Source organism: Cyanistes caeruleus, chromosome 9 (assembly GCF_971803275.1).
Source record: "Cyanistes caeruleus chromosome 9, bCyaCae1.hap1.1, whole genome shotgun sequence".
In the NCBI taxonomy this organism is placed as follows: Eukaryota; Metazoa; Chordata; class Aves; order Passeriformes; family Paridae; genus Cyanistes; species Cyanistes caeruleus.
This window is the reverse complement of record NC_141709.1, coordinates 22,894,552-22,920,945: the sequence shown is the minus strand read 5'-3', so window position 1 is coordinate 22,920,945 and position 26,394 is coordinate 22,894,552. Positions and strand designations below refer to the sequence as shown.

At 39.4% G+C, this 26,394-nt stretch overlaps 2 protein-coding genes across 57 annotated transcripts in view; one reads left to right on the top strand and one right to left on the bottom strand.

The window, feature by feature from the left end:
* Nucleotides 1-1,537, bottom strand: part of FUBP1 (far upstream element binding protein 1) — a 34,733-nt gene extending 33,196 nt beyond the window's left edge. For 46 of the 47 annotated variants that reach the window (XR_015273607.1, XR_015273593.1, XR_015273596.1 and 43 more), the window contains exons 1-2: nucleotides 1,297-1,431; nucleotides 228-318 (exon numbers count right to left, since the gene is read on the bottom strand). Coding sequence is in view for 17 of the 47 variants with exons in the window: in XM_086841363.1 (XP_086697489.1) it covers nucleotides 228-318; nucleotides 1,297-1,410 (205 nt within the window). In the remaining 30 variants the exon portion in view is untranslated. Of the gene's footprint in view, nucleotides 1-227; nucleotides 319-1,296 lie in introns of all 47 variants that reach the window. The other variant, XM_086841378.1, reaches the window with a different exon arrangement.
* An 18-nt stretch (nucleotides 1,538-1,555) lies between these two features.
* DNAJB4 (DnaJ heat shock protein family (Hsp40) member B4) lies at nucleotides 1,556-26,394 on the top strand. 10 transcript variants are annotated; one of them, XM_086841388.1, is made up of 5 exons: nucleotides 1,589-1,880; nucleotides 7,909-7,983; nucleotides 17,532-17,817; nucleotides 20,134-20,708; nucleotides 22,343-26,394. In XM_086841388.1, the coding sequence occupies exons 3-5, from the start codon at nucleotides 17,607-17,609 to the stop codon at nucleotides 22,574-22,576; spliced, it is 1,020 nt and encodes a 339-aa protein (XP_086697514.1). In that variant the 5' UTR covers nucleotides 1,589-1,880; nucleotides 7,909-7,983; nucleotides 17,532-17,606; the 3' UTR covers nucleotides 22,577-26,394. The 10 variants fall into 10 exon arrangements, with proteins under 10 accessions (XP_086697516.1, XP_086697514.1, XP_086697513.1 ...); XM_086841391.1 differs by having other exon boundaries at nucleotides 1,792-1,880; nucleotides 17,575-17,817; XM_023932636.2 differs by lacking the exon at nucleotides 1,589-1,880 and adding an exon at nucleotides 2,185-2,426.

The following is a 26,394-nucleotide window of genomic DNA, read 5'->3' as shown; positions in this document are numbered from 1 at the left end:
CTTAAAAATAGGCTTACATTCACCTCAGGTTAGAGCACAACAGTTTAAAACTTTCCCACTAAACTGAAAATGAAAAAATATGTCGTGATCTATGAGGGGAACAAAATGTTTTAGCGCTCTGCTATGAGAAAAAAAAATGAATCCACAAACAAAAAACACCACCTGCAACCTTTCTGGCGCAGTGGCCATACTCCACAAAAATAAATGCAGCAGGAACGAGTGCGTACCTCCATCCTCAAGAGGTCTTTTCTGCCCTCCATAACCGTAGTCGTTTGAATTCATTGCTGTGCCAGCATCTCCTCCAATTTTCGCTGCAATCTAAACAAAAGGCATTTATGAGCCAAGAAAAAGAATAATCAATTCTGCCCATGTTTATTCCACATCTAAAAGATATCAGGGATTTAAACAATACGCATTAAAACGATCCCAAATAATTAAATAAAAGGACAAAATCCGTTTTACTCAAAGGTTTTCTTCAATGTTTTAGAGACTTGTGCTAATCCTTCAACAGCAGAGCCTCCTAAATATTCCTCGCCTACTGAAAAAAAAACCCAACAAGAACTTGGCCTTTAAACACCAAAACCTTTTTCCTAAACAGGAATTTTCTTTCTCTACGCGCTCTTCGCGAAACAATGTAGTATCTCACAGAAGGGCCTCAGCGGTCAATTTCAACACCCGCCTATACTGGGCCTTCAAATACTGCCAAAACCGCGACCGCTTATTAACAGACAAGGCGAACGTTTCGCCTGAGAAACGATGAAAACATCGCCCGTGGTGCAGCAGCTACAAATAAAACTGCGGGATAAAGAGCTTCCGCAAGGGCCGCCCTCGCTCCACAGGCCGCGGCGCTGCCCAACCGGTCCGAGCAGGCTGCGGGCGCCGCAGGCGCCACAACACGGCCCGCGCCGCGGAGCCGCCGCCCTGCTGTCCCTTCGCCGGGCCGGGCCCGATAACGCGCCGCTACTCGCCCGCCGAGATTTCGCCTCTCCGCCGTGCGGGAAAGACCCCGCGGTGTCACTCCTCTCACCGTCGAATCCCCTCGGGCCGATCCCGTTCGCGGCCGATGGCGGAGCTTGGCCACAAATACCTCGCGGCCCAGGGCGGGCAGGTGGCGCAAAGGGGGCGTGGGGACGGGACAAAGCTCCCCACAATACACGCACACTGGCGGAGGGCCCCCCACTCCCCACTGCCGAGTGCGCAGCGCCCTCACTGTTCCCGTGGCTCCGAGACCACGGCCTCCAGGCCCCAGGACCCCATTGATTCGATAGAGGCACGCACACACACACAGACACACACCTGCCTAGCTCTCTGCAGCGCGTCTTTAAAGGCATCGTTCACTCCTCCAGCCCCGCCGCCACCTCCCCCGGGCGCGCCCGCGGCAGGAGGGGGCACCGTGGAATAGTCCGCCATGGCCGCCCCGGCGCCGCTCCGGCCGCTGCCGCTGTCTGCCAAGAAAGAGAGAAAATGGCGGCGGGCGCGCGCCTTTCACATTCCTGCGCGGCATCGTGCTCGGGGGGAGCGCGCCAAAACCTCGCGAGATCTCGAGCGGGATTTCATTGAGGGCGACGGAGAACGGTGGAGAAGCCTCGCGGCGTTTCTCTCGGCCCCGCCCAGCCGGCCCCGCGGGGCCTCCGGGGCCGCCTTGCAGGGGGGTGGTGAGATCGCGATGTTTCCACGAGAGGCGCGAGCGCTTGGAGACGCTGCGGATAGGGCTGGGAGAGTCACGTGGGGCGAAGGGAGGGCAGCGCCGGGGGGGAGGCAGCGCGTAGTTCTCGCGTCATTTGGTTTGGAGCCGCGGGTGCGCGCGTGGGAGCGACGGCTGCGCTGCGGGGGCTGCCGGGAGCGCTATCGGGCCGGGACTGAGGCAGCGACGACGATCGGTGAGTGCGGGAAGCGCGCGGGACGGGCCCGGAGCTGTGGCAGCGCCGCCGACTCGCGACGCACTGCGCTTTGGGGGTGCTTTGCCTTCCCGGCTGGTGCCCGGGCGGGCTGAGGAGCGGGCGGTGGCTGTGGCGGCGACGCTGCCCTGAGCTGAGGAGGGGGGACCCGGGCTTTCTTCCCGCGTGAACGCGACGGTGCCCTGGGGAGAGGCTCCCGCGGTGCGCGGCCGCTGGGTGTTGTCATATACGATAATGCGAGCGCCGTTTCCGGGGGAGCCGCCTTTGTGCCTGGCGGGGCGGCAGCGGGAGCGGCGAGGGGCAGCTCGCCGGCCGGTGCCGAGCCGGCGGAGCTGCGGAGCCGTTGGGCCGAAGGGCAGGGCCGGCAGCCGTCCCGTCCCGCCGCTGCTCGCGGCCCTCTGCCCGCTGCCACCCTGCGGGCGCGGCCGCTCGTTTCGAACGGATTTTTGTGTCGTTCCGCACCCCGCGAAACGGGACCGGCTTTCTCCTTTAGTGGAGCTTCGCTTGCTTCGTTCTGCAGTGTCCATGGTTGTTTATTTCGTATCTAAAAATGTTCATTGCTAATGTATGATTTTTACAGCTGGGGGACTTTTTTCTTGGCTGCGTGAGCGCAGGTTTTAATGAAAAACTGGAGTCTGTAATGCTTTAATCTAGGCCCTGTTAAGGTCCTGTCACCTGGTGGGGATGAACTGTCATGCTGAATATGGATGACGGTGTTGTAAAGGCTTCACATCAAGATAAGGTCGTAAAACGTATATTTAGGATTTGTGGCAGTAGAGGCTGGATAATACTAGAGGGGATTCGCTGTACGACGGCGTTGTGTACCATTCTGAGGAGATACTTTACAACTTTTAAAGAATATTTATATACACTGAACTATTCCCTCTCCATGGGCTCCTAATTTATGTAAAGTGTTTTGCGATTTTTTTTTTGAACATATGTGTTTTTAAACTGAAGCGTGACAGGACTCTTCTAGCCATAAGTGAGTGTGTTTCTATGTTGTCAGTGTTTTTACTTGGGAAACTTGTTTTGGACTTGACCTGGGACTGTGTGCCGGACTCTTGGATTCGTGTAAGGAAATACCTCTGTGTTTTCCCTTCTTTGCCCTTTAGTGCTGCCTTAAGGCGATTGTAATTGGGATAATTTTAATAGACTATAAGTCGCAGTGTTGCTGAGCTCAGATAATCCTACATTCTCCAGTTCAGGTAACTTTACTAAAGGAAGCTAAAAGAAACGCTAGATTTTTAGCTCTTGTAACACTATTGAGGTAGTGTAGTTGAGGAGGATTATAAGGGTAATGTATTCCACAAAGTTAAAAATTCCTACATGCTTCTAGGCAGATGACAGTGTATTACTACAGCCGGGTGAAACTTGCTGCAGTGATACTTCTGCTGAAAAAGCCTGTGCATAAGAATTACCTTATACTTTGCATTAATGTAGTTGTGTTAGCTGGAGGGGATGAGGAGAAAAGTAAAGTTATGCTTGGCGAATGGGTATTTAATTCTTATGCTTGGCCTTTTGCTGCTATTGCTAAACAATATTTTTTTCATTCTCTTAGCTACTAATAGTTTGACTGTGTTTAGCAGGTACTTACTTGTATAATTTTGGTTGAGCAATGGTAGTTGACTGACACATTGAAACCACTCCTGGCTACTGGCTATGTGTTTTGTGGCTCTCCCCTTTCTGGATGAAGGGGAGCGTCAGCGTGCTTTGTGTTTTACAAAATGTAAACGTTACAAAATGTGCTGGTGTTTCTCTGCTAAGTTCTGTGAGACAAGCCAGTAACCATGTAATGCTGATGATTTTTAAGCAGTCATGATGCCTTGGGCTAATAAAAACACTTTTGTCTAGTATGGTGTAAGTGTTCTAGTTGAATTCATAAACAACTGATGATAGGTGAGTGTTAATTTTCAGGGGTTTTTTTAATCAGTATTTTACTACACTTTGAGGTGATGTTTTATTTGAAAGCAGAGAGTGATATTTAGTGTATCTGTTATTCCTCAATCCTCAAAGTTCTGGAAGTCACTGTAAGCTTTACAGTCAGAACATGAGGTTTAGCAAACTGAAGAGGAGAAAGATCTCACAGTATTGTACACTGTATAAATATTTTGCCTTTACTTTCACTGTTTCTAAGTTGATCTAATGGCCTTTATTAAACACTTGTTTCTGTCTGTATTTCCCATGATGGTGCTTAAAACCTATCTGCTAGAAAACCACATGTCTTAAGCACTCTTATCTTCATTTTGCTTTATTAAGTGATATTTCTGTTAAGAAAACTATTCCTATGGGATAAATTCTTTCTGTTTAATCTCTTAAATGAGTAGGGTGAAGATCTAACCCCTTAACAGTGCTAACTGCAGTATTCATTCAAGTATGTTGCTGGCATGTCACAGCAGCATACACGAGGATGTCCTGCTTTCTTGCTTGCAGAGAGTTACCTGCACTGTCTGTTTTCTCAATCAAATTTAATTTACTCTAGGAAATTAAATGTCCTTGATGAAAGTAGTTGTTTGTGCTGGGCTGCTAAAGCATGAGAATAATTCATTTTGTTGTGCAAAATAAGGTTCACTTCATACAGTAACTCATTCCTACTAAAGAAGGATAAGTAGTAGATAAATATACCTCTTACCTTTCAGAATTTTAATAAATACATAGTTGGCATATAAGAAATAGATGAGTATGGATTTTTCAAGGGTCTCTTCACTTTTAGAGATTGGAGGAAGATGTCTCCCTTAACTGAATTTACTAGATTATGACACCTCCTGTGGTTTTTCAGGCCATAATGGTTGTTTTTTGCAGTAATCATCAGACTGGAATATTCTATCAGATGTATTTACTGAGAAACAGTTAGTGTAAATATCTAACAAGTCAGAAAACCTTTTATTTGTGTGAGTTGTCACAGATTTAAGTAATGGATGGTTCTGAGGAAAAAAAATAATTAAATACTGTGTGTGAAAGGACCCTTACTTTTAGCAAAAGATCTTCAGGGTTTTTTATATTCGTTCAGGTATTGCAAAAGCATCAGTGTAAAAGTGTGGAACTAACACAAGTCCTCTGCTTAACCAAAGACACTTTAGTGCATGCATGCATTGAGTTCTGCTGGGTTGACTGGTGGTTTTTTTTCCCTTTTTCAATTCACTTCAGCTTTGCTCTGTGGTGACCAGACCAAAAGGTAAGGCAGTGTTGAAAGGAGTGATTCTCTGATATAAGTAAGGAGACCTCTCACAAGGTCAATAAGTAAAGCATTACATTTCTTATGAAATCACCTCTGCAGCCCTCTGGGTAGCATGTTTTGTTTAGCTTTGCCTGAGTACACTGAGCACCTGTATATGAGAAATGCTTATGTTTTCTATGAGAGAGGAATAACCACTCTGATAGCTGTATGTGTGCCTGCCATGCTTTCTGCAACTCATTGCTACTGTGCTGAAATCAGCAATTGGTCTGGTGATTTCATCACTTTTGGGGGGGATGTAGATCAATTGATTCAGATCCTGTCAACTGCTACTCCTGCACTGGCAAAGTGTGTCCAGGATCTGCAACATTATCAGTAGAAAACTCCCTAAAAAACTGCTGAGAGAAGATTAAGCATGTGCTCTATCTAAAGAGCTGTTGATCTGTCATGAGTTTTCAGATTTAGTGTGTATGCTCTGAAGTAGTATGGATGCTAAACATGAGCAAAAGCAGGGAGCACAGTGCCTTTGGAAAAGCAGGCCGCATAAATTTCTCAGTCTTTCTGACAAAGTGGCCTGGGAAATCATGAGGAATTAAAACAATCCTCAGGGGTAGAAAACAGCCTTGCAGATGTTGTTTGTCAGTTTCTTGTTTTCTTGCAAGAGAAGGTCGAGGGGTGGTGTATCCCACTGACCAATGATGGTGATGTGTTAGTTCACTAACCAATAAGAGTTTTCTTTTCTGTACTTTTCACATATTGGTCTATAAAAGATCTGAGGTAATAAACCTCGCTCTCCTGTTCAACACACAAGAGATCTGTGTCGTGCTTCTTGCCATTCCCAATAGTGTGACAAAGTAGTAATTACAGTTTTCAGATCCACAATTTGGATAGTATTTGATAACTTTTACATGGTGAGTTTGAAAAAAAAAAAAAGTAATATCTGGTGGTTTTGGCTTACATTTACTCATGCTGCCTTTCTTAGAAAAGTGATTTAATGTATTAAAACTTTATAGAGAAGCTGTATAAATGTAAATCTTTAGATCTTTTCCCTTGCATGTTTTACTGTTTTGAATCTCATTTTATATGTATTTGATTTAAAATTTTGACTACCTTACAGGAGGCTATCAAATTGCATTAAGCCACCTTCACATTGGGTGTGTCAGATACAGGAGGATAAGTCAGAGAACACTCACTTCTTCCTTAGATACAGCTGCAGTGTGCAAAGAGACTGTGGATTACTCTGCTGAAGGAATGTGGTGCAAAAAGCAGCTGGATAATATTAGTCAGCATGGTTGTGTCATCAGTGCTCAGCCACTGACTTGTTAGAGCGGGTTGGGTGTTTTTGTGGCGATGTCATGAGAGGAAAAGCTTTGAGAACACAGAGAATTTGCTGCTAGCATCTGCAAAATTCTCTCCTGGTGGGGGAAAAGAGTGAAAGGCCTTGCTTGAAATAAGTTGGGTGGTGGTGCAAGGAGTGGAAGTTGTATATGAGTGGGGATTAAGAAAGGCTGATAAAGGGACTGAGACTGTGAAAGGAGAACAAATGATTAATGCTGCAGTAGCTGTAGAGAATGGAAGTGTCTTAATATAGCTCTCTGTCAGCAATGCACTGGAGAATGTGCATTCAAGTCCTGTTAATCAGTGAGTAAATACTTTATTTAAGGCATAATTAATATTCAGAATTCTTGTCTTGAGGTGGGAAAAGCTTGAGTGATCTAAAGGCATTAGTGTACTTCCCTATTACCCAGGCCTGATCTCCAGTAGTATTCTTTCTGATACTGTTTAATTAAGCTAATGATTGTATTTCTTGATTTGTGAGTCAGAGCATCTTATTTTTAAACAAATTGTGCATGTATCATAGTGTAAATTAAAAAAAAAGAAAAAACAAACCCCTAACATAGGAAGGTAAATCTTTTCTGAGTCTGAGGGAAGAGAAATGGAAGAGATGGTTTAGAAGCTTTAAATGTCTAATTCCTTCAGACTGTAAAACCGTTACTGTAACAATCTTATTGAACCTGAAAATCCTCTTGAACTTTGTTGTAAGGGACACATGCATGTTTTATGAAAAGTAAGTGTTTGCAGTGAAGTTTGTGAATGTATCAGGATATTATTCTTTAATAAATCAATAGCAATGCTACATAGGCTTAGAAAGGTGCTACAGGCTTGATCTCAAATACTGCGCAAAAGATCAGTGGATGTTATCATTTGACTTTATGTAATGTGCAAAAGAACAGGAGATTTTCTAAGTTTAGCTTAAAGAAACAAAGAAGAATTATACCTGTAAACATGTTCAGTATGGATTAGTATTTTTGCAGAGAGGATATAGAAAGGAGATCCTTTACTTCCTTCTTTCAGGTTGTTGTGTGTTAGGATTATGTCCTGTGGCTGAACTGGTTCTGTGTAATATTCTCGTAAAACATTTCCATGCTTATTTTATTTTGCATTCTTATTCTTATTTTTGTATTCTGATTCATAACTGATTTTAATACTGATATTTTTAGAAGGAGCAGGGGAAAGGTAAGAAGGAAACATGTCACTTTTATGGTGATGTGTCTCTGTAGGACTTGCTCCCATGCAAAGTTTGAACTTCTTTTATGGGTGAGGGAAAACTTCTTGGAACTGTAGAATTCTGATAGTTTCTTAGTATAATACTGAAATTTGCTATCACTTCAAAAGACCTAGATATTTTTCTGCTGAGTTGAGTATTTTTCCATGTTGTACCTTCTTTACCTCTTAGCTAGTTATGCACTATTTAATCTAGAGGTATAAAGTAATTTAAGATGTTAACTGCAAAATAGATGTATTAAACTTCTGCTTTTTATCTTGGACATTTTCTAGGCTGATGAAGAAGGGAGAAACCAGCTATGAAACATAACTTCGCTATGGAATGTGGTTGAAACATTGCAAAAACTAGTGAGCAACTATTTAGACTTCTATTACAGCAGATTGTAGTAAATATAACTTGGGCTGCTTGTCTTTCTGTCTCCTGTAGGCGAAGCGCATTCTTATTGACATCTGTTTTCCTTTCATTTTGAACAGCATTGTGCTGACATCTCTTTTTTAAATTCCTGTCTTTGTATCACAGTTCAGTGTGTGTGTTTTCAGCTTTGCATGTAAAACTGGCTGCATGAATCAGAGCAGCTGGGTGGGATTTTGACAGCACACTCTGGAAAAAGCATCTGCTGTGACCACCTCCTTTTGCTTATGTAAGAACAGTGGGATCACATGTCCACAGCAAAAATGTGGGCAGTTCCTTATTCGGTAGTACATTAATAACCCTGATCTTGCATGAGTGTAACAGCAATTAAAACAATACAGTGTAGCTGAGTCGCATTTCAACTGGATTTATTGTGTTTGCAATTCATCTCTTCATCAAGGCTGAAAAACTAGTTCATTTTCTACTAGAAACTACTAACTTCTGTCATTATTAAAGGGGAAAAAACCCCAAGAAAACATAAGCAGAGTTTGCATAGGGGTTGTGCTAGCATCTTCCAGCTATCCTTCACCCTCCCCCTCTTGTGTGACACCTGTAACGATGATCGCTGTCACATTTATTCAGCTGTTTCTCATTGATAGCTTTTATGTCAGAAAAAATCTAATGCTTTTGCAAGAAGAAAAAATAACTAGCAGACATGACTTCTGTCTGTTCCTTAGTTACGGAACATGACTGAAGTAGTGATAAAATTCTAGATGAGTCTGTCAGCCTTCTGTGTAAACCTGTAGAGTATATTCATCGTTAGGAAAATATTTATATAATGTGTTATGTTCCACTGATGAATGTTCCAAACTGGCAGTGTGTTGGAGCACTGTTTTTTGTTTTTTTTAAGTAGAACAAATGCAAATGCCTAATGATAGGCTGAGAACTATTGGAAAGACAGACTTCAGGTTCAGATCAGGTCACATCTGAGTTGTCTGTTTCAGCATCACAGAGACTTTTTTGCCAGAGCTAATCTGTGAGGAATATCTTTATTCTACGGGTGCCTTGATTCTGTGTTGGTGTATCTTTGCGAAGACAGCAGGTCAATTCTACTGTTTGGTAGAAAAAGCCCCATTGGGTTACTTTATGGATGAAGGAATTGCTACTGTGGTTAAAGTAAAAAGCAGTGAATTGTTACAGGTGGTAGACGGAGGTGAAAGGCTAAAAGAGGAGCTGCACTATACTACAGCCATCGAAGTAGATATTAAATAAAACATACTGCCCATCCTAATGTTTCCTGGGGGGTCAGAATTGTGATAACTGATTTTATGTAGGGTGTTGAAATAAATGCCTTTAAAACACCTTCTCCAGTTCGTTTCTTGAAGGAAAGTCAGCAAGGCTTATTGTGGAAACTTGTGCTGGGTTTTCCATTGTCCTTTTCCTGTTAATCAGTACATAGCACAAGTATTAGGTCACAGAAGTTCTCCTACCCCAGGATTCATTGGTGGAAGATCTGGTAGGGAGCCAGTCACAGTGCTGGGGTCTGAGCTGCCTGGCCTTGTGTCCAGTCTCAGCCAGCCCAGAGCAAATGTTACTTTGGTTTGTGCCAGCTGGCCCTGGGCTGTGGGGTGGGAATGCTGGGCTGCAGAATGAGCTGTCCATTCTGTCCTTTTATTTTGAGGGATATTTCTGCCCCTTTTGTGCTGCAGGAGTGGGGCTGAATCTGTTGACTGTGAATGCCAAATTAAGCCTCACTTTTACTGAAAACAGGAATATTGGAAACATCTTCACAAGTGTAACTAAATGCTTGTTTTTAGAAAGTGTATTTATTGTAAACACCACCTCTCTGTTACACTTAGGTGGAAAGCAACACAGATATACTTAATATTTGTTGTTTATTTTCCAAGATTTGTATAATAAATGCATCTGCAGGACAAACAAGTAGAGGTCCATGGATTTTTTTAGTATTTTTTTTTAATTGTCTGACATTCCTGCTCTGGTTTCTTTGTTAAGAAACTTGTACTGTATCTCTTACACAGTGTTTTTTGAGTGTCCCACTGACACCATTATTAATTCTCCAGTGTCCTTTGGCAGGGAATTCTATCACTTGTAGAACTCCTTCATTTTATTATTTAAACTGGCTTTTTCTGATTACACTTCGGCTCTGGCAATGGGCATAGACCGTAAACAATTCATTTCCTCCCTTCTCCATCATTTGTTGACCTTGCAGACCTTTGTGACTTCTGTGTTTTTTGGAGACTGAAAAATTCAATCCTCTTCAGTTGTTTCTCATGTGGAAATAATTGTATTTTTTTTTATTATCTGTTATGGTTCTCTGAATATTTTTTATTTTAAATAATACACATTCTTTGGGGGAGCTGAAGCAGGCAGAATAGCTGAGTATTACAGTGTAGATGTACTACTGGTACTGTAGTGTTCACATGATAGTAGTATTTTCTGGGCTTTTTGTGTCCTATTATCCCCTAATACTTAATTTGCTTTTTTCTTTTTCTGTTTGGCTACCAAGCAATCTTGTACATGTATATATGTAATCAGAATTAATCAGCACTTTTTAAACCTTTTATAAACAGCATATATTTTATTAAGTGGTGTAGTTTTCATGCTGAGAAAACAGCATAACATGGAAACCCGTGGCTTTGTATAAAGTATATGTGCATCCAGTAAATTAGTCCTTTGTGATGATATTGGTAACATAACAACATCTGAGTGTGTTGGCACCTTAGAATCTGAAAGACTTGGATTGTAGCAGTAAGTTTGCTTGAAACAGTGAAGAGAGGGGCTATAAGGCTTTTTACAATCAGATTAAGAGCAGCTAGTCTTGGAGGGAAATGGAACATATACAGAGCGTTAAGCTGTTCATCATATTTAATATCTTTAATTGTTACATAACCAACATGAGAAGGTTGGTGACATGTGAGTCAGGAACCTGACTAGTACAGTGTGATAAATACGTGATTAAGTCTAAATCTTCATTTGCATATGGGCTATTTCAGGACAGAATTCCTTGAGGCTTGGGTAAATTCCTGAGTGATAACCATCAGAGCAGCATGTACTTAGGACAAAAATCTGGGCTTTTAATATGTAAAACTGAAAGAAAGAAGCTTGGCTACTATATTTTTATTTTTTTTTTTTTTTTTTTTTTTTGTTTTTGTCCCCGGCTGATAACTTTAGTAGAGAATTGCGCAGAACTTGTTAAAATCAAACACTTTCTTGGAGGGAACAGAACTTCATCTTTGTTGGGAATGTGGGGGTTTTTTGGTAATAACAGGAGATATTTCTCCTTACCAAGACACTGCACTTTTCCATACAGATAATTACAAAAGTATGTGTGACAGCATTCTTAACCACTTGAAGTTCATAGTAGTGTGTTAAATGGGTATAGTCAGTAATGTGAGAGAACCTGTTAAATGTTTTGCATGATTGGCATTTTTTCTGATCAACCACTCAAATTGAGTAAGAATCCCTTTAGAGAAATATATAGGTAGGAATTGAAATGAACCCTGAATCTAAGTAAGGAATTAAAAAGCACCCGTGGAATGTGTATTCAACAGCCATCTTGTCATGTAGTCTTCCAAATAAAATTCCAATATAAAAATTCCAAAATCAAATCATATGCTTAAAAGTTAATTTTGGAGATTCAGAAGTGGTAACAGTGTATCTCTGGTTTGAGATTTTACACTGGCGATGTAACTTCTGGAATGTATATATAAAGTAAGTTCTTCTACAAAGGATCATAAAAAGATGTCCTTTGGCCTAATTTCATGTACATTCCAGTAATATTACAGACACTGTTTTAAAAGACATACTGTCAGTTAAAAATATTGTCACTTTGCTTTTATGATGATTCATTTAGATGTACAATCAGCCCCAGAATCCTTATGCACAGTTAACTTTTTACTTCTGTCACAATAGTAGTTTCCATGAAGAAGCGGAGTAAAAATTTGTTAAATTTGATGCTTACTGGGGTGTGGAGTGCGTGGCTCAATGAAGCTTTTCTTTTAGAGCCACCAGTTAGAAGGAACTGTTATGTTCTGCAGGTTTTACTTTGCATTTTCTGTTAGATGTATTCTTAAAAAGTCAACTAATTGTTGTTTCTGCTGTTAACGCCAAAATTTATTTCTGTGTATGTTACCAGCTACTGAATAGTTCTGTGGTGAAACTCTGTTTAATAATAGAATTCATGAATGGGGCTTGCACGTACCAGGTCTTACTCACAGTATAAAGTGTATATAAAGTACAAACATAGCTCAGGCAACAACTACATCCAGTTAAAGATGGTGGGGAGAAGAGTTGCCAATTTACTTTTTTTTCCTGGGAAAACAATGGATGATGTTACAGAAAATTTTTTCATTGTATATGGGTTTGCTTTCTTCAAACCATTGTAGATGAGTATAAATTTATTTCATTCATTGATGTGGGTTTACAAATATTATGATACTTAATTGTGAAAGCTTTTCCTGGGGAGAGATTTGGCTCCTCTGCCTTGACATTTATATGCACATGTGTATTTATAGTTGTGATCTGTCTGGAATTTGCCTTTGTGGTTTTGTTTGCTCTTTAATTTGTTCTGTGATCTAGTCTTGTCTTTCTCAGTTTTGTTTCTGTGGTTTAGTGAGAATTACAGAAAAAATGGCTTCATTTAAAGGAAATAATGAGCATTTTTATTCAACTTCAGGGAATATTGACACTCTTCTGCCTAGAAGCTGTTCCTTAAAATAACATACTAATGCTAATTTATGATTAATCTATAATTTGAGTTCAGTATGTTATAATTATGAATATTTCCATAATTTCTCTCAGTTGTTGTTGTGAATTGTGAAGTCTTCTTTAAAGAAAGCAAATGATTCAAAGCTGATGTTGTCAGTACAACTGTTGGAAGACCTGGAATTGCTGTGATCTTGCCCCACTTTCTGCCAAACGGCTTCTTGGCCTTATCTATGTGAGTTAAACTATGGTTGTTCTGAGAGAATAATGGAAAAGACATTTTAGAGCAACAATTCTTTTACTGAAATACTAACTCAAATGGAGTAGTCAGACTCTTCAAAGTGGAGCTGTTGAAGGAACAGTTTTCAGCTTCCTAGTATGGATTTCATAAATATTTTTAGATGAAAAAAGGAAGTCTGGTGGTAAAAATGAACATCATAGATTTTGATCAAAGAACATAGAAAATCCTTTAGGTAAGAGATCGTTTATAGTAGGCAAGTTTTGTATGCAATCAAAATTTTATTCAGTTTTCCTGACAATAAATTTTTAATAGTCTATTTGGCATTTTAGTAATTTGTTGCATTTGAAGATGTACCATTTTTCCTCCCAGTTGACATTAAAAAAGCTTGAACTGAAATTCCATTATTATTATTATTATTATTATTATTATTATTACTTTAACAAAAATCAGTGATGTAAAGAAGTACAGAACAAATACAGGCGATTAACTTTCTCAGTGCAGGATAGGAGTATCATGACATTACCCTGAAGTAGCTTATAAGAACAGAAAGGCATGTCTGAGACTGCCTAGTTTGATGGAAAATTGTTTTACAGGGTTGGCTATAACCAAGAGCTTCATAGATACTGCTTGATACTGGAATGATGATAACTTTTTTGTGTATGCCTGAAATGGAATGTAGCTGTTGTATTTGAAGACTGTATTAACAAAGAACTGATGATACAGAGGGTGAATTGAGTCATAATGTGATACAACAGTTGGAGAATTTATGTGATTGAGTGTGGAAGAAAGTTAAGTAATGGTGAGGGGATTTTATCTGTTAAGTTTTTGAGGTGGCTTCCCAGCCAAGTTTGTTACTGGATTTGTATGTCTGAGAATTTTCTTAGCTTTCTTTCAGGAACATGCTTTATCGAGTCTTGGATTATGGCTTTACTAATTTTACGGCTATGTAGTTTAGTGACTTGCTTCTGGAAGGCTTGAGTGGGTTGCAGGACTCACTGCTGCTGGTTTATCAGAGCCAAGGACACCTGTGGGTGCCTATGTAGGATCTCTTGGGATATGTGCTCTTACTGCTGCCTAAGCAAACCCAATCAAATGCCTGAGCCACCCTTCCTTCACACTGAAGGCAAAAGTCCACGGAGGAGGTGAGCTCACATCCCAGTGTGCCGCAGGTACAAGTGGGCATGAGCAGGTGTGCAAACACTGCAGGTCCCTGTGGGACTTGGACACCAAGTGTCAGTCTCTGAAATGCAAGGATTTTGGGAAATGGGTATACTGACAGAAGGCCCTGTGATGTTTCCAGGTTCTACTACAAAAGGGGAGGACATCAAGTAGAAATGCAGAAACTTGGTGTCTCAGTTTAAAACAAATTTAGGAGGAAGTCTCGAAAGGGTGTCTCTTCTGAAGAGTTTTAGCAACCTGTCTGCTGTGGGTTTTCACAGGTTCAAAAGGATTTACCTTGGAGAAAGTGAAAAAACAAAAATGTTTATTTAGCAATCAGAGTGCTCACAGAAGAACAAAATAATCCCATAAAGGAGTTCTTATGACCTTATCTCTGTGTTTTAAGGGATACAATTACTCAGGCATTAAACAAAAGCTATTCAAGCATATGGGAAGTAAAATATTTTCATAGTCTGGAAGAGTGTTTTTCTAGATGTATATGGTAACAGGAAGATAGGACTATAGCAGTACAACTAAACTTGTGGCTTTTTAAGGCTGTTTTGTTTCCTGTTTATCTGTGCTTGTTTTAAGGGACTGCATGGCCAGAAGTCCTTGAAGAGAGTACATGAATGATTTTTATTTCTTTAGATGATAATTCTGGAGATGAATACTTGATAAAATAACAAAAAGAGCAGTAAAGAACTGCAAATATTAGCTGTTTGGAGTTCTAAAAATCTAGGAGCTCTAGTATGAAAAAACTGGAAGATGTAAAAGCTTACTACACTTAGCACGTGGATTTCACTGTCTGAAGAAGTGCTCCTATGATTGGGTGTACCCAAGTTATTGTTAGCATAATTATTAGATGTCTATCTTATGCACACTAATCTTAATAATAATATTGAAAGTTTTCACTGCTTTTAAGAGAGTATATCTGTCATTAGAAACTGTTTAAAGAGCTCAATAAGCATGTGAGAGGAACTGTGGCCTATGTGTATTTTCAAAAAATCTCTGTATGATGAAAGGAATGTCTCAGCATGGAGAAGGGACATGCTTTCTGGAATTGACTCTTAAAAAATGCAAGATTCTGGAGTATAAATTCATTCTTACATGAAAATCTCATATAGAGCAGGAAGTAGAAGTAATACAGTCATTGCTGTACACTCAGAATCTTAAGTAGTTTAATTTTTAGGGAACAGTTTACATTGTTAGGGTATAATTTGCACTTAGGCCAGAGCAGCATGTCCCCTCTCTGTAGGGAGAGAAAGGATGCCTGAGCACTTAGTCACTGTGATATTGGGCAAAAAGGCCCAGTGTAACTTTGTTGTTACCAGAATTTTCTTTGTAAGTTTTAAGAATTATGGTAAAGATAGCTTTTATTTAAGGAGAAATCCTGATTATTGTGGCTTTTAATGAAACCTTTGAAATTAATTACTATGTTGTAACAAAATGGGGGGAGATGTGTGTGCAGAGTATCACTAAGCCTTGTTAATTGCACTTTGTGAGTATTTCTGATACTTAAAAAGAGACATAGTGCTTAATACAATATTCGTAGTGGAGAAAATGTTGAATTTAGAATGTAGGTTTCAAAGAATTTATCTGAAATGCTAATTTTAAACTAACTAAAATAGCACTTTCAAAAGAAAGCTAAAAAAATTTGGGTGATTTAGTAAAAGACTAGCTTTATTCCAGGTGGAGCTCAGCAACTTCCTTCAGCTGTAAACGTAATTGATTCTATAACCCTGTGACTCCCACTATGCCAAAAATGCAAGTGAGTCCTGAAAGATTTGGTGGCAAGGGGAGCCAGTTCCTTCTTTTGATACCCTTTGGCCTTTTTTACATTTGAAATCATAACTACATATATGCTAAAAGTTCTTGCTTTCTAAAATACTCTGATGAAATTTTGACTTTATTCTCTACCTTTTCCACACATACTTGTAATTGTAAATTGTAATTCTAAGGAGAATGTTAAAATCACGAGATAAATAACTGGGAAAATCCTGTATACACTGGAAGTAATCTAGTAAATTCTGTTGCAGACATTGGAAAATAAAAGATAATGGTGTGAGGATTAGGAGGATGACGCAAGTTAGGAAAGTGAAAGTAAAGTCCCAAATATTTTTCTAGTACGTTATGGTTAAGGAAACATTCCCTGTCCCTTCTAATCAGTCTCTTGTAAGTTTGAGCAGGTTCTAGAAATGGCTTCAAATATAATGTTCAAATTATAACCAGAGGATTAGTGAGTTTTAATGTCAGAAGGAAAGCAGCTGAGCTTAATTACGTCCATAATAGTGACTTCATAATTCAGCCTAGGAATGTATTCATACAGACAACATATGACCAAAAGTGTTGTATTTTAATACTTTGTTCCAGGGAGGAGTAATTTTTCAGTTGTGTTAATCTGTCACGTAGTTCATTGCCCTACTGATAAATGTAGCTAATTTCTTGACCTATAGCTCTTAACAGAGGTATGAAAGAAATCTTGCAGTCTAAAACTTCATAGCATTTTCTCTATGGAGCATGAGAAATACTTCAGTAATACAATTTGTTTTATATATTTCAAAACAAATGTGTAAGAACTAAGTATTTTTCTGTTACTAGCATCTCATCAGATGAAAGTTACTTGTTTGGTATATTGCCATACTTATATAATAATGTTGATATCTCCTATTCCATAGAAGAAGGCTGAGACAGGATTTACATTTTGATCTGCTTTAATTTAGTGGCTTGAGTTGCAGTAAACAAAGTCGTATTTTTTTCATTGGATACTTTCTTACTGCTTAATAGTACGTGGTCTTAGCACATGCTTAATATAGGCTATGGTCAAGCTGTGGTTGAGGGTGGCTTAATTTTATTTTTAAAGAAATTAATTTTTTCTTTCTGAAGCTTTCTCGTTGACTTGGGTGTAAAATTCTTCGTAGCCCTTGCTGGAAAGGGTACAGCTCTATGTTGATATATTTGGAAAAGAGTTATGCACAGCTGTCTCTATAGAAACAGCGAAGTAAAATGCTATAATTACTCTAGATGGGGTTCAGCATGTCTCTTGGGGTAGATAAGCCTTTAGAGCTGACTGGATTCTGCTGTTGTGGCTCCGCGTTAACCTTTAAACTTGTCTTGCTGGGGCAGGACACAGAAGTTGGGCGCTGGGGGCGCGCAGGCGCGCGGGAGCGGGAGCTGTGCGGGCTGGGGCGGCGGGGAAGTGACGTCCCGGCTTCGGCGTTCTAGAAAGAGCGCAGACACTCCTTCGGGTGGGAGGGCTCTGTGCCGTGCCCAGGGTGTAATCGCTTATAAATGAGCTAAGGGGGAAGGAACGAAATACAGAGAAGCTGCCTGGGCTTTCTGTAATGTATCCTGGAGTTTGTTGTTTTGTAGCAGCTCTGTTTGTTTCAATTCAGAGGTTGATTTTTGTATTTCCTTCTCTAGCATCTCCACCTTGCTAAGACACTGGACGCTGCTTTCTTTACAGCAAGGAAAATCTGAATTTCTCCAACAATCAGGATGGGGAAAGATTACTATTCTATCCTGGGAATTGAAAAAGGGGCTTCTGACGAGGATATCAAAAAGGCTTACAGAAAACAAGCACTGAAATGGCATCCAGATAAGAACAAATCTCCCCATGCAGAAGAAAAATTCAAAGAGGTTGCAGAAGCTTATGAAGTGCTGAGTGATCCTAAAAAGAGGGACATTTATGATCAGTTTGGGGAGGAAGGTATGTATGTCTCTGTTACGCTTTGATTGATTGCTTTCATTATGTTGGATGAAGTAAAATAAACATACGAAGACGCGGTACGTGTTCATATTTAGGCAATGTATTTGTTTGGCTCATGAGATTTTAAGTATAAAATGTATTCCTGGGCTTTAATGTTGGTAAAGTTTTAATTTCTTAATTTAACAGGGTTTTTTACAAACCCCAAATATCTGACAGGCATAAGGTTATTGAACAGAAAAAGTTTCTATCACCTATAAATAGCCTTCTGTGATCTCTTACTGCTGCCTTCCCTTGCCAGAGCAGTTTTTGAGATGCAGTTCAAAAGGCATGTATTCTTTTCTTTAATTTTTGCTTAAGGGCAATCTGCTTGATCTAGGCAAAGCAGTCCTTCTGAGCAGAAGCCCAGGTGTCCAGCCTGTAGTTGTCCTTGGCTGTGTGCCTGGAGAGGAAAGAATTTGGCTGATGTCATGAAATACCAGAACAATTTTTTAGCTTTAATTGTAAACAGTGATAACATGCCAAGAGAATGAGGCCTCAGAAATGTCACATTTATCCTAAAATGGTTATCTGGAGAGGATGATTTTTATTTTAATTTTTTTTTTAAATTTTTGACCGACGTGACTTTCAGTCTCATGATTGAGCAACAGAGGGAGTCATTAACATCCCGTCCTGTAAATGTGTATGGTATTCCATTTAAAGGAATTCAATTTAAAGGAACTGCTTCCGTTATGACAAGTAGGGCTGCTCATTGCCCTTTGCTTGGGGCCATGTTTTTTACAATTATAAAGGAGGACACTTAAATAACAGTATTTAGTCTTCTTTGGGCAAACATATAAAGTATGATATTTTAGAATGTTGAATATGGGAATACCTCCTGATGCCTCAGTTACTCTCTGAGCTTTTCTGAGAGTGTAATTAGTTGCTGTAAGGGAAATGCAGAGGGTTGTAAGAGGGATGAAACTTGAGTGTTTTTACAGCCAGAAGCTGGATGTACCTTCAGTAACTTCTGGCTATCTATTCCAGGAAGTGTCCTGCTATCACAGATTGAATCCCCTCATCTGCATGTTTGGCACAGAAGGATGTACTGTAGTTTGCTAAGTACAGTGCTCTGGTCTGGTATTGAAATGGGGAAAGCAATCTAATGTGGTAGCTGGTTAGTGTCAGTACCCAACATTAAGGTTATGCATGAGAATACTGAGCTAAAAAAACCCAACAAACCCTCTTTAAAATTTATAGAATGCCTCCCTCATAATGTAAGCCTTCATTTTTCTAGGATTATGAAAGTATGATACCAGCTGTAGTTTTGAGGTAGTCTAAGAGTGAAAAAAAAAAAAAAAAGTTAAAAAAACAAGCATTGTAAGTTTGGAGACAAAAGTCTCTTCAGAATACTTTCAGTCTTCCAATGCTTTGAGAAAGTATCCTGAAATGGTTAGTGCACAAGAGCACTGTTATGAGGAAATACTTGATCACCTATTTGGAAAGAGGCATTGAAAAAAATTATTTCAGCTTGGTTTGGAATGGGAGCACAGGAAGTACATGAGAATCTTTGGCAGGAAGAAATAAGATTTAGATCTCTCCATGTGAAAGGTAGAACAAAGCTATTAAGAACCTTCTGATTTTTTGCACAGGGACAGTGATAGTGTATACAAGGCTTTTGTACCTAAATGGATCTTAGTAAGTTCCATGATGTTTTTATTTGTGGCTGCATTGAAGAGAATTCTCAGTATTTGTACCCATTTTATATCATAGGATCACAAACTGTGATAATTTGGGGATTTTAAATTGAATATTAAGGAAGCATATATGTGCTTGACTGTTGGCATGTTACCTTCAGAGCAAATTGCAGGAAAATGGGTAAAACTAGTTAGCACTTTGTTACAGCTGAGCTATAGAGGCTGTGGAATATGTTGCATATGATAGTGAGAAATTTTCCCCAGAAGTGACCTTGTAGAAGGATGCAATTCCCAAGACATTTTGCAGAACAAGAGGATATCAAATCAAGCAAACCTGTCTTGTGCTCTTAAGATGTGAATTCATTAAAATAACTGATTTCAAGCACAATAAATAAAATTGGCACTGTCAGAATACCTGTTCTTCTCAAGTAAGTAGTTCTAGAGCTTCAGAAACTTTGTTGCTATTCAGGCTATTGAATTGGTAGTACCCCACATTCTTATGGTGAATCCTTGAAAAGCAGACCTTTCACTCTACTGCAAATAATTTTCTGACACATCAGTCCTGATATCATGACACTGTACAGCAAGAAAGCTTATACTAATACCCAATTTGTTTTTAACTTTGCTTAATTTTCTTGTTTAGGTCTTAAAGGAGGAGCTGGAGGATCTGATGGCCAGGGTGGTACCTTCCGGTACTCCTTCCATGGCGACCCGCATGCTACATTTGCAGCTTTCTTTGGTGGCACAAATCCTTTTGAGATCTTCTTTGGGAGGAGGATGCCTGGTGGCAGAGACACTGAAGACATGGAGGTGGATGGTGATCCGTTTGGATCCTTCTCTAGTTTTAGTATGAATGGCTTTCCAAGGGAAAGGAATACGGTTGGCAGCCAATTACGGCGTAAACAAGATCCCCCTGTAATCCATGAACTTAAAGTGTCACTGGAAGAGATCTATCATGGCTGCACAAAAAGAATGAGGATTTCACGTAAAAGGCTTAACCCAGATGGTAGAAGTGTCCGTACAGAGGACAAAATTCTTACTATTGAGATAAAAAGAGGATGGAAAGAAGGCACCAAGATCACTTTTCCGAAAGAAGGCGATGAAACACCCAACACAATTCCAGCTGATATTGTTTTTATCATTAAAGATAAACCTCACTCTCATTTCAAGAGAGATGGATCAAATATTGTCTATCCTGTTAAGATCAGCTTAAGGGAGGTAAGTTTCTCATGTGGTAGAACTCTTAATATTTGACGTACAATAAGATGCAATGGCGAAAGCTGTATGGTAGCTGTGAAATTTGGGGATTTGGAGGTTAGGTGGTTTTTTAAAATAGTTTCACTTCCGTGTGTGTTGCAAGAGCACAGTCATTTATAGTGGCAACAATAGCTATTTTGCTAAAAATGGGATATTATTTCAAGCTGTTTACTATAGAGGCAGCAGAGGATAAGGGTGGAAGAGTAAGAATAAAGGTTGAGATGTCTTAAATTTTCATAACCATTCTAATGATGTATTAACCATTAGCTAATGATGTATTAGGCTGATGTGACAAATGCAAACTAAGAAATACATCCTATATAGTATTCTCCTTGCTGCTGTGATACAATTGCTACTTCTGTAGAAAAAACTAGAAATCTCAAGTATTTTCATTGCCATTAAAGGCTCCCTTTTTAGCTCATAAGTTACTGCAGTATGATTTCAAACTGCATAGAGATTGATTTCATGAAGATAAATAATTGTGAGCAGGTGTAAGAGGAGGTATATATAAGAACATAAATGGTATAGCTTTTTAAAATTCAATTCCAAATCAATACGTATTGGCTTTCTGAAGAAGTCAGAAAGACAACTTCCCAGAGTTCTTAAGAATCTGAAGCCTCAACATAGTCATAATTTAAAAGATGTAGCTTGAGTATGTGTAATATATTTTTTCTTCTTAATTAGTATCAGGTGGAGAAATAAACCTTTGCTTTCATTTTAAGCTTTGTATAAATTAAGCTACCTTAAAGGATTTTACAGTAAGTGTGAAGTGAGGTGAAGCATCTAAAGTGGTGAGGGAGGGATAAAAGACAATATTTAATGTTAATGTGGGTAATACAATTCCTTCACAGGAATAAAAGCCTATTTAGACTCATTGTATTGTTATGTAAATTGGACATTATTGGTGTAGGCTAAGTGTGTTGAATCAGGTGAAGTTGCAGGAATAAAAATCTTATTCTCTGAGATCCTATTAATGAAAATAAACTTTTGGATAAAGCAGAAGATCTGTAACGTTCTAATTTTGGTGCAACAGAACTTAAACAGAATGTCTAGATTGGAAGACAAAATTATTGTTTGAATTTTTTTAGGCACCACAAATATTCACATAAGACAGCTGTGAAATTTGATATGCCTCTGCTTATAGACACTTAAATGTTGTTCTGAAATTTGATACAATAGAGGTTGATAATGTATTAGAAAAAAGGTCCTATGCAAGTAAACAAACAAAAAGTCAAATGGGATTTTAAATTTCCAATGGAAATTTAGAAGATTGACATCTGTAGAGAAGTATGAGTGAGGAGTTCACTCTACTCAGCTCTCTTACTATTTGATAAAGTTTTTTGAAGGACATATAAGCTCAATTACCCTCCAGTAGCCATTGAGTAGCATTCATAAATTCAGTGATATCCAGTGACAAATTGAAGTTTCCTCTTTTTAAGAGAGGAATATTGTATTTAAATTTTGGCATATCAGAAGTGCACAGGAGAAATGCAATTTACAATTCTAGTCACTTTTAAATAATCCAAATTCATTTATAGGTACAAAAAAAGTTCTGACCAATTTTTTTTTTTTCTCATACTACACTCTTTCTTTAGGCTTTGTGTGGCAGCTCTTTCAATGTGCCAACGATAGAAGGAAGAACCATACCCATGACAGTCAATGAAGTGGTAAAGCCTGGGATGAGAAGAAGAATTTTAGGATATGGTTTGCCATTTCCCAAAAATCCTGACCAGCGTGGAGACTTAATTATAGAGTTTGAAGTAATTTTCCCAGATAACATTTCTCCAGCATCAAAAGAAGTACTTAGGCGAAATCTTCCGGTTTCATAAAAAGGAAGACTGTGTATGTCAACAGATTAAAATAGGACACTGGAAATGCAGAAGACTGGCGAGTCTGTGCTTTAAAAGTGCAATCTGTAACACCTAGTGGAATCTTTGTTGTTTTTTTTTTGTTTTGTTTTGTTTTGTGGGATGGGTGGGGGGAGAATACTGCAATGCTGCATGAGAAGAAAAGGGTTTAAGTAGAAGTCATACAGGTGAATTCTGCAGTAAAAATTACAGGGAAAACCACTCATTTGTTTTACATCTTCCTAATCAGCAAAGTTTAGTCATTATTTTGCTTAATATAATTGCAGTAAATTTTTTAGAAAGTCAGTACATATTTCTGATACAGTACTTGAGTCTCCAAGTACGTTATTTCTTATATCCTCACCATGTCTATAACATTACACATTTATGTAGAAATTTGAGATCGTAGTAGAAATACACAAAGGTATAAATATTTTAAAGAGCAAAACATGAGAGAGATCATTTCAGTATGTTGCCTTCCACTGCACAAAGCATAGGCCAGAAAAATCAGCTTGGACTCCTGAACAGCCCCCCTGTGCAATGAAAGCCTTCTCTTTATTGCCCCTGGAAGTGTCAGGACTGCATTGTGCGTGTGGCAAAGGGCACGTGGCCTGAGGAGCCAGAGTAGCCATTTGCAGTGGGATAGATAGTTCCTCAGCCTTGAGGCAGAACAGCAAGAAGGGATTCTTCAAGGACGTGAACAGCAAAGGGTGAGCCTGCTGTCAAATGGGGCAGGGAAGCTGGTGACCAGTGACATGGAGAAGGCTGAGGTACTCTGTACTACCTTTGCATCAATCACTACCTGTAAAACAAGCATGCAGGAGTTCCAGACCCTTGAGACAAGAGTGCAAATGTGGAACCTTGATGTTGGAGGACTGGGTTAGGGTGCACTTTACCTGGAAGTCTGTGAGCCTGACAGATTGCACCCAAGTGTTGAGGGAGCTGGCTAATGCCATTGCAGGGCCACTTTCATTTATGTTTGAATGGCCAGGGAGATTGAGAGATGTTCTGGTAGACTGGAAAAGAGAAAATCCTACTCTTTAAGAAAACCAAGAGGGAAGATTCGGGAATCTACAGGCTAATCAGCTTCACCTAAGCCCTTGGTAATGTGACGGAAAAGAATCTTCCTGGGAAGCATTTCTGAAAGGTGGTCACGGTAGCCAACATAGATGTACAACAGGGAAATCTTGCTTGACCAATCTTGCTGCCATCTACAGTGAGCTTTGGGTGATGTTGGGACACCAGTCTGTTGTTTACCTTTTACATCAGTAGACAGACTGATGAAGTACAGGTTAGATAAGTGGAAGGTGAGATGGATTAAAAGGTGGCTGAATGAGGGGGCACAGGGGTTTTAATCAATGGCACAAAGTCCAGTTGGAGGCAAATCAATAGTGGTGTACCCTCTGGCTCAGTACTCGAGCTAAAGTCAGCATCATTTAATGACCTGAATTATGTGATGGAGTTTACAAATCGTATAAACTGGGAGGAGTAGCTGGTGCCACCAGCTGATGTACTGCCTTTTAAAGGGGCCTCAGCAGGCTGAAGAACTGGACAGAGGATTCTCATGAAGCTCAGTAAGAGGGAATGCAAAGTCTTGCTCTGCTGGGGAGTAACTGACCAGTAAACTGTCACTGTAAACTGACTGAGCTGGCAATGCAGCTTTGTGGCAACAGAGGCCAATGCTTTGCTAGCAGGGGAGAGGAGATGATCCTTATTGCTCTCAGCACTGATGAGGATCCATCTGGAGTACTGGACTCCCTGGTACTTGACGGATATAAACTCAATGGAGCAGCTCTAGCACAGGACCGTGTATGAGAGGCTGAGGGAGCTGAAATGTGCCGGCATGGGGAAGAAAAGACTTAGGAGAGATCTTGGCATCTGGCAGGATGGAATGAAGAGCCAGGCTCTTCTCAGTAGCTTTCAGTGACAGGGCTAAATGGACACCAGTTAGTTAGGGATTCCATCTGAACACAAGGAAACACCTTGTTACTGAGCAGATGGTCAAACACTGGAGCAGGTTTCCTGAAGAGTTTTAGGAGTTGCTATCCCTGGATACTCATAGCCTGACTGGACATTGTGCAGGGCGGTCTGCTCCAGCTGACCATGTGTGAGCAGGGATGTTGGACTACATGATGCCAAAAGTTTTCATGTAAGCAAAATGATTTTGCTAACTTGGACTTGGCATTTTCACTATGGACCGTGTTCTGTAAATGAGGCTTAGCCCAGAGATGGTGGTGGTCATGGGACGGCTCCCTAGGGAGCAGGTCTGTGCCGGGTTGGAAAGATGCACAAAGAACCCTGTGAAAGTATTTGGCTAGGGCAGATATTTAAAGATCATGCTGATCTCAAGTATTCATTATTTTCAAAGGTCAAGCTTTACTCCCATGAAGAAGGAAGAGCTAAGTCCTATCTAAAACAAAGTTTGCTTAAGAGTCAGTGTGGTATAGGGGTTGCCCAGAAACTTTCATATGGTTGAATTGAGTTATTTTTTTTAAATTCATATATGAGTTAGTTGTCTTTAGAGTTAAAAGGTGCATAGGGAGATGGAGAGCCCTCTGTAATAGTCTAGTTTTATAATACAGTAATAGGGCTGGTTCCCTTGGTTGCAACATGGTATTGGTGAAAGAAATGCCTTGTGGGCATGCTTTATTACTTGAGTTTAAAACCATAATACAGTGCTTTAACAACACTTTCAAAGGGTTTGGGATTTTTTTTGTTGTTGTTTTTCATAAGAAAATATTTCAATATTTGCTGTCAGCCTTTTGCCTGTGGAAACTTAGAGGTTATCTGCTCTGTTAGGTAGCCTAAGAAAGAGCAGTGTTATATATGTGACTGCAGGAAAGTAAATCATATGGAAGTTGGGATTTAATTTATAATAATTTTTTAATGAGTGTAAGAAGAATCCCACTTCTTTTACTTAAAGGAATAGAATTTCTGTGGGGTAAAGTTCAAGTCAATTTTTCAACTGCAGATCTCTTCATGCAGCATCAGTTAGTTGTAGTCCTAAAGCTACAGGAAGCAAACAATTGCTGGAACAGTATCACAAAGACAAAAAGATTGCTGCTTAGTGCTTCTGCATATTGGTTATACTATATATTGTTGGTTGAAAAAAATTTCCATTTCAGTATGTTCCGTATTGCATTTCTTATGTGGTTTTTAAGTAAAAAGTGTAAAGTTGGTTTTTTAACTTTCTCTTATATTTTGTTCTGTCAAATGCTAAAAGCTACATGACTTTAAAGCATATCAACCTAAAATACCTATTTATCAGTTCAAAAGCTAATGGAATCAAGCGTTTTGTAATCCATGATCTTGTAACCATATCCAACTTGTAAAAAAAAAAAAGTTACAGCAACTAGGACTATTTTTTTGTAACCATCTTCAGGTAAAAGGAATAGTGTTAAATTGAGGAATTGCAGTATCTTGTGTATTTAGAGGTGTATATATATATATATGTATAGCAAACTAAACTTTTCCAACTGTTTTCAAGCTCAAAATATAAAACTTATAAGACTGGTATGAAATAAATGCTTGTATTTCTTTTCTTATGGAGAAGTAACTAAGTATATGTTTCAGAAACCAGCATGTAGAATTACTTCAGAATGTGAGAGGAAGCATTAATATCTATCTAATCCAGGATTCACAAAAAGATATTTTTCTAATCAAAAATGTGCTTAAAAGCTATGTTTTAAAACCCACTTAATTGTTTAATAAAGCTACTTGGGAGAAGGAAGCAAATACTCAGTCAACTACTATATTTGTAACTACTGAAATACATGAAAATAAAAAGGTCATTCATGAAA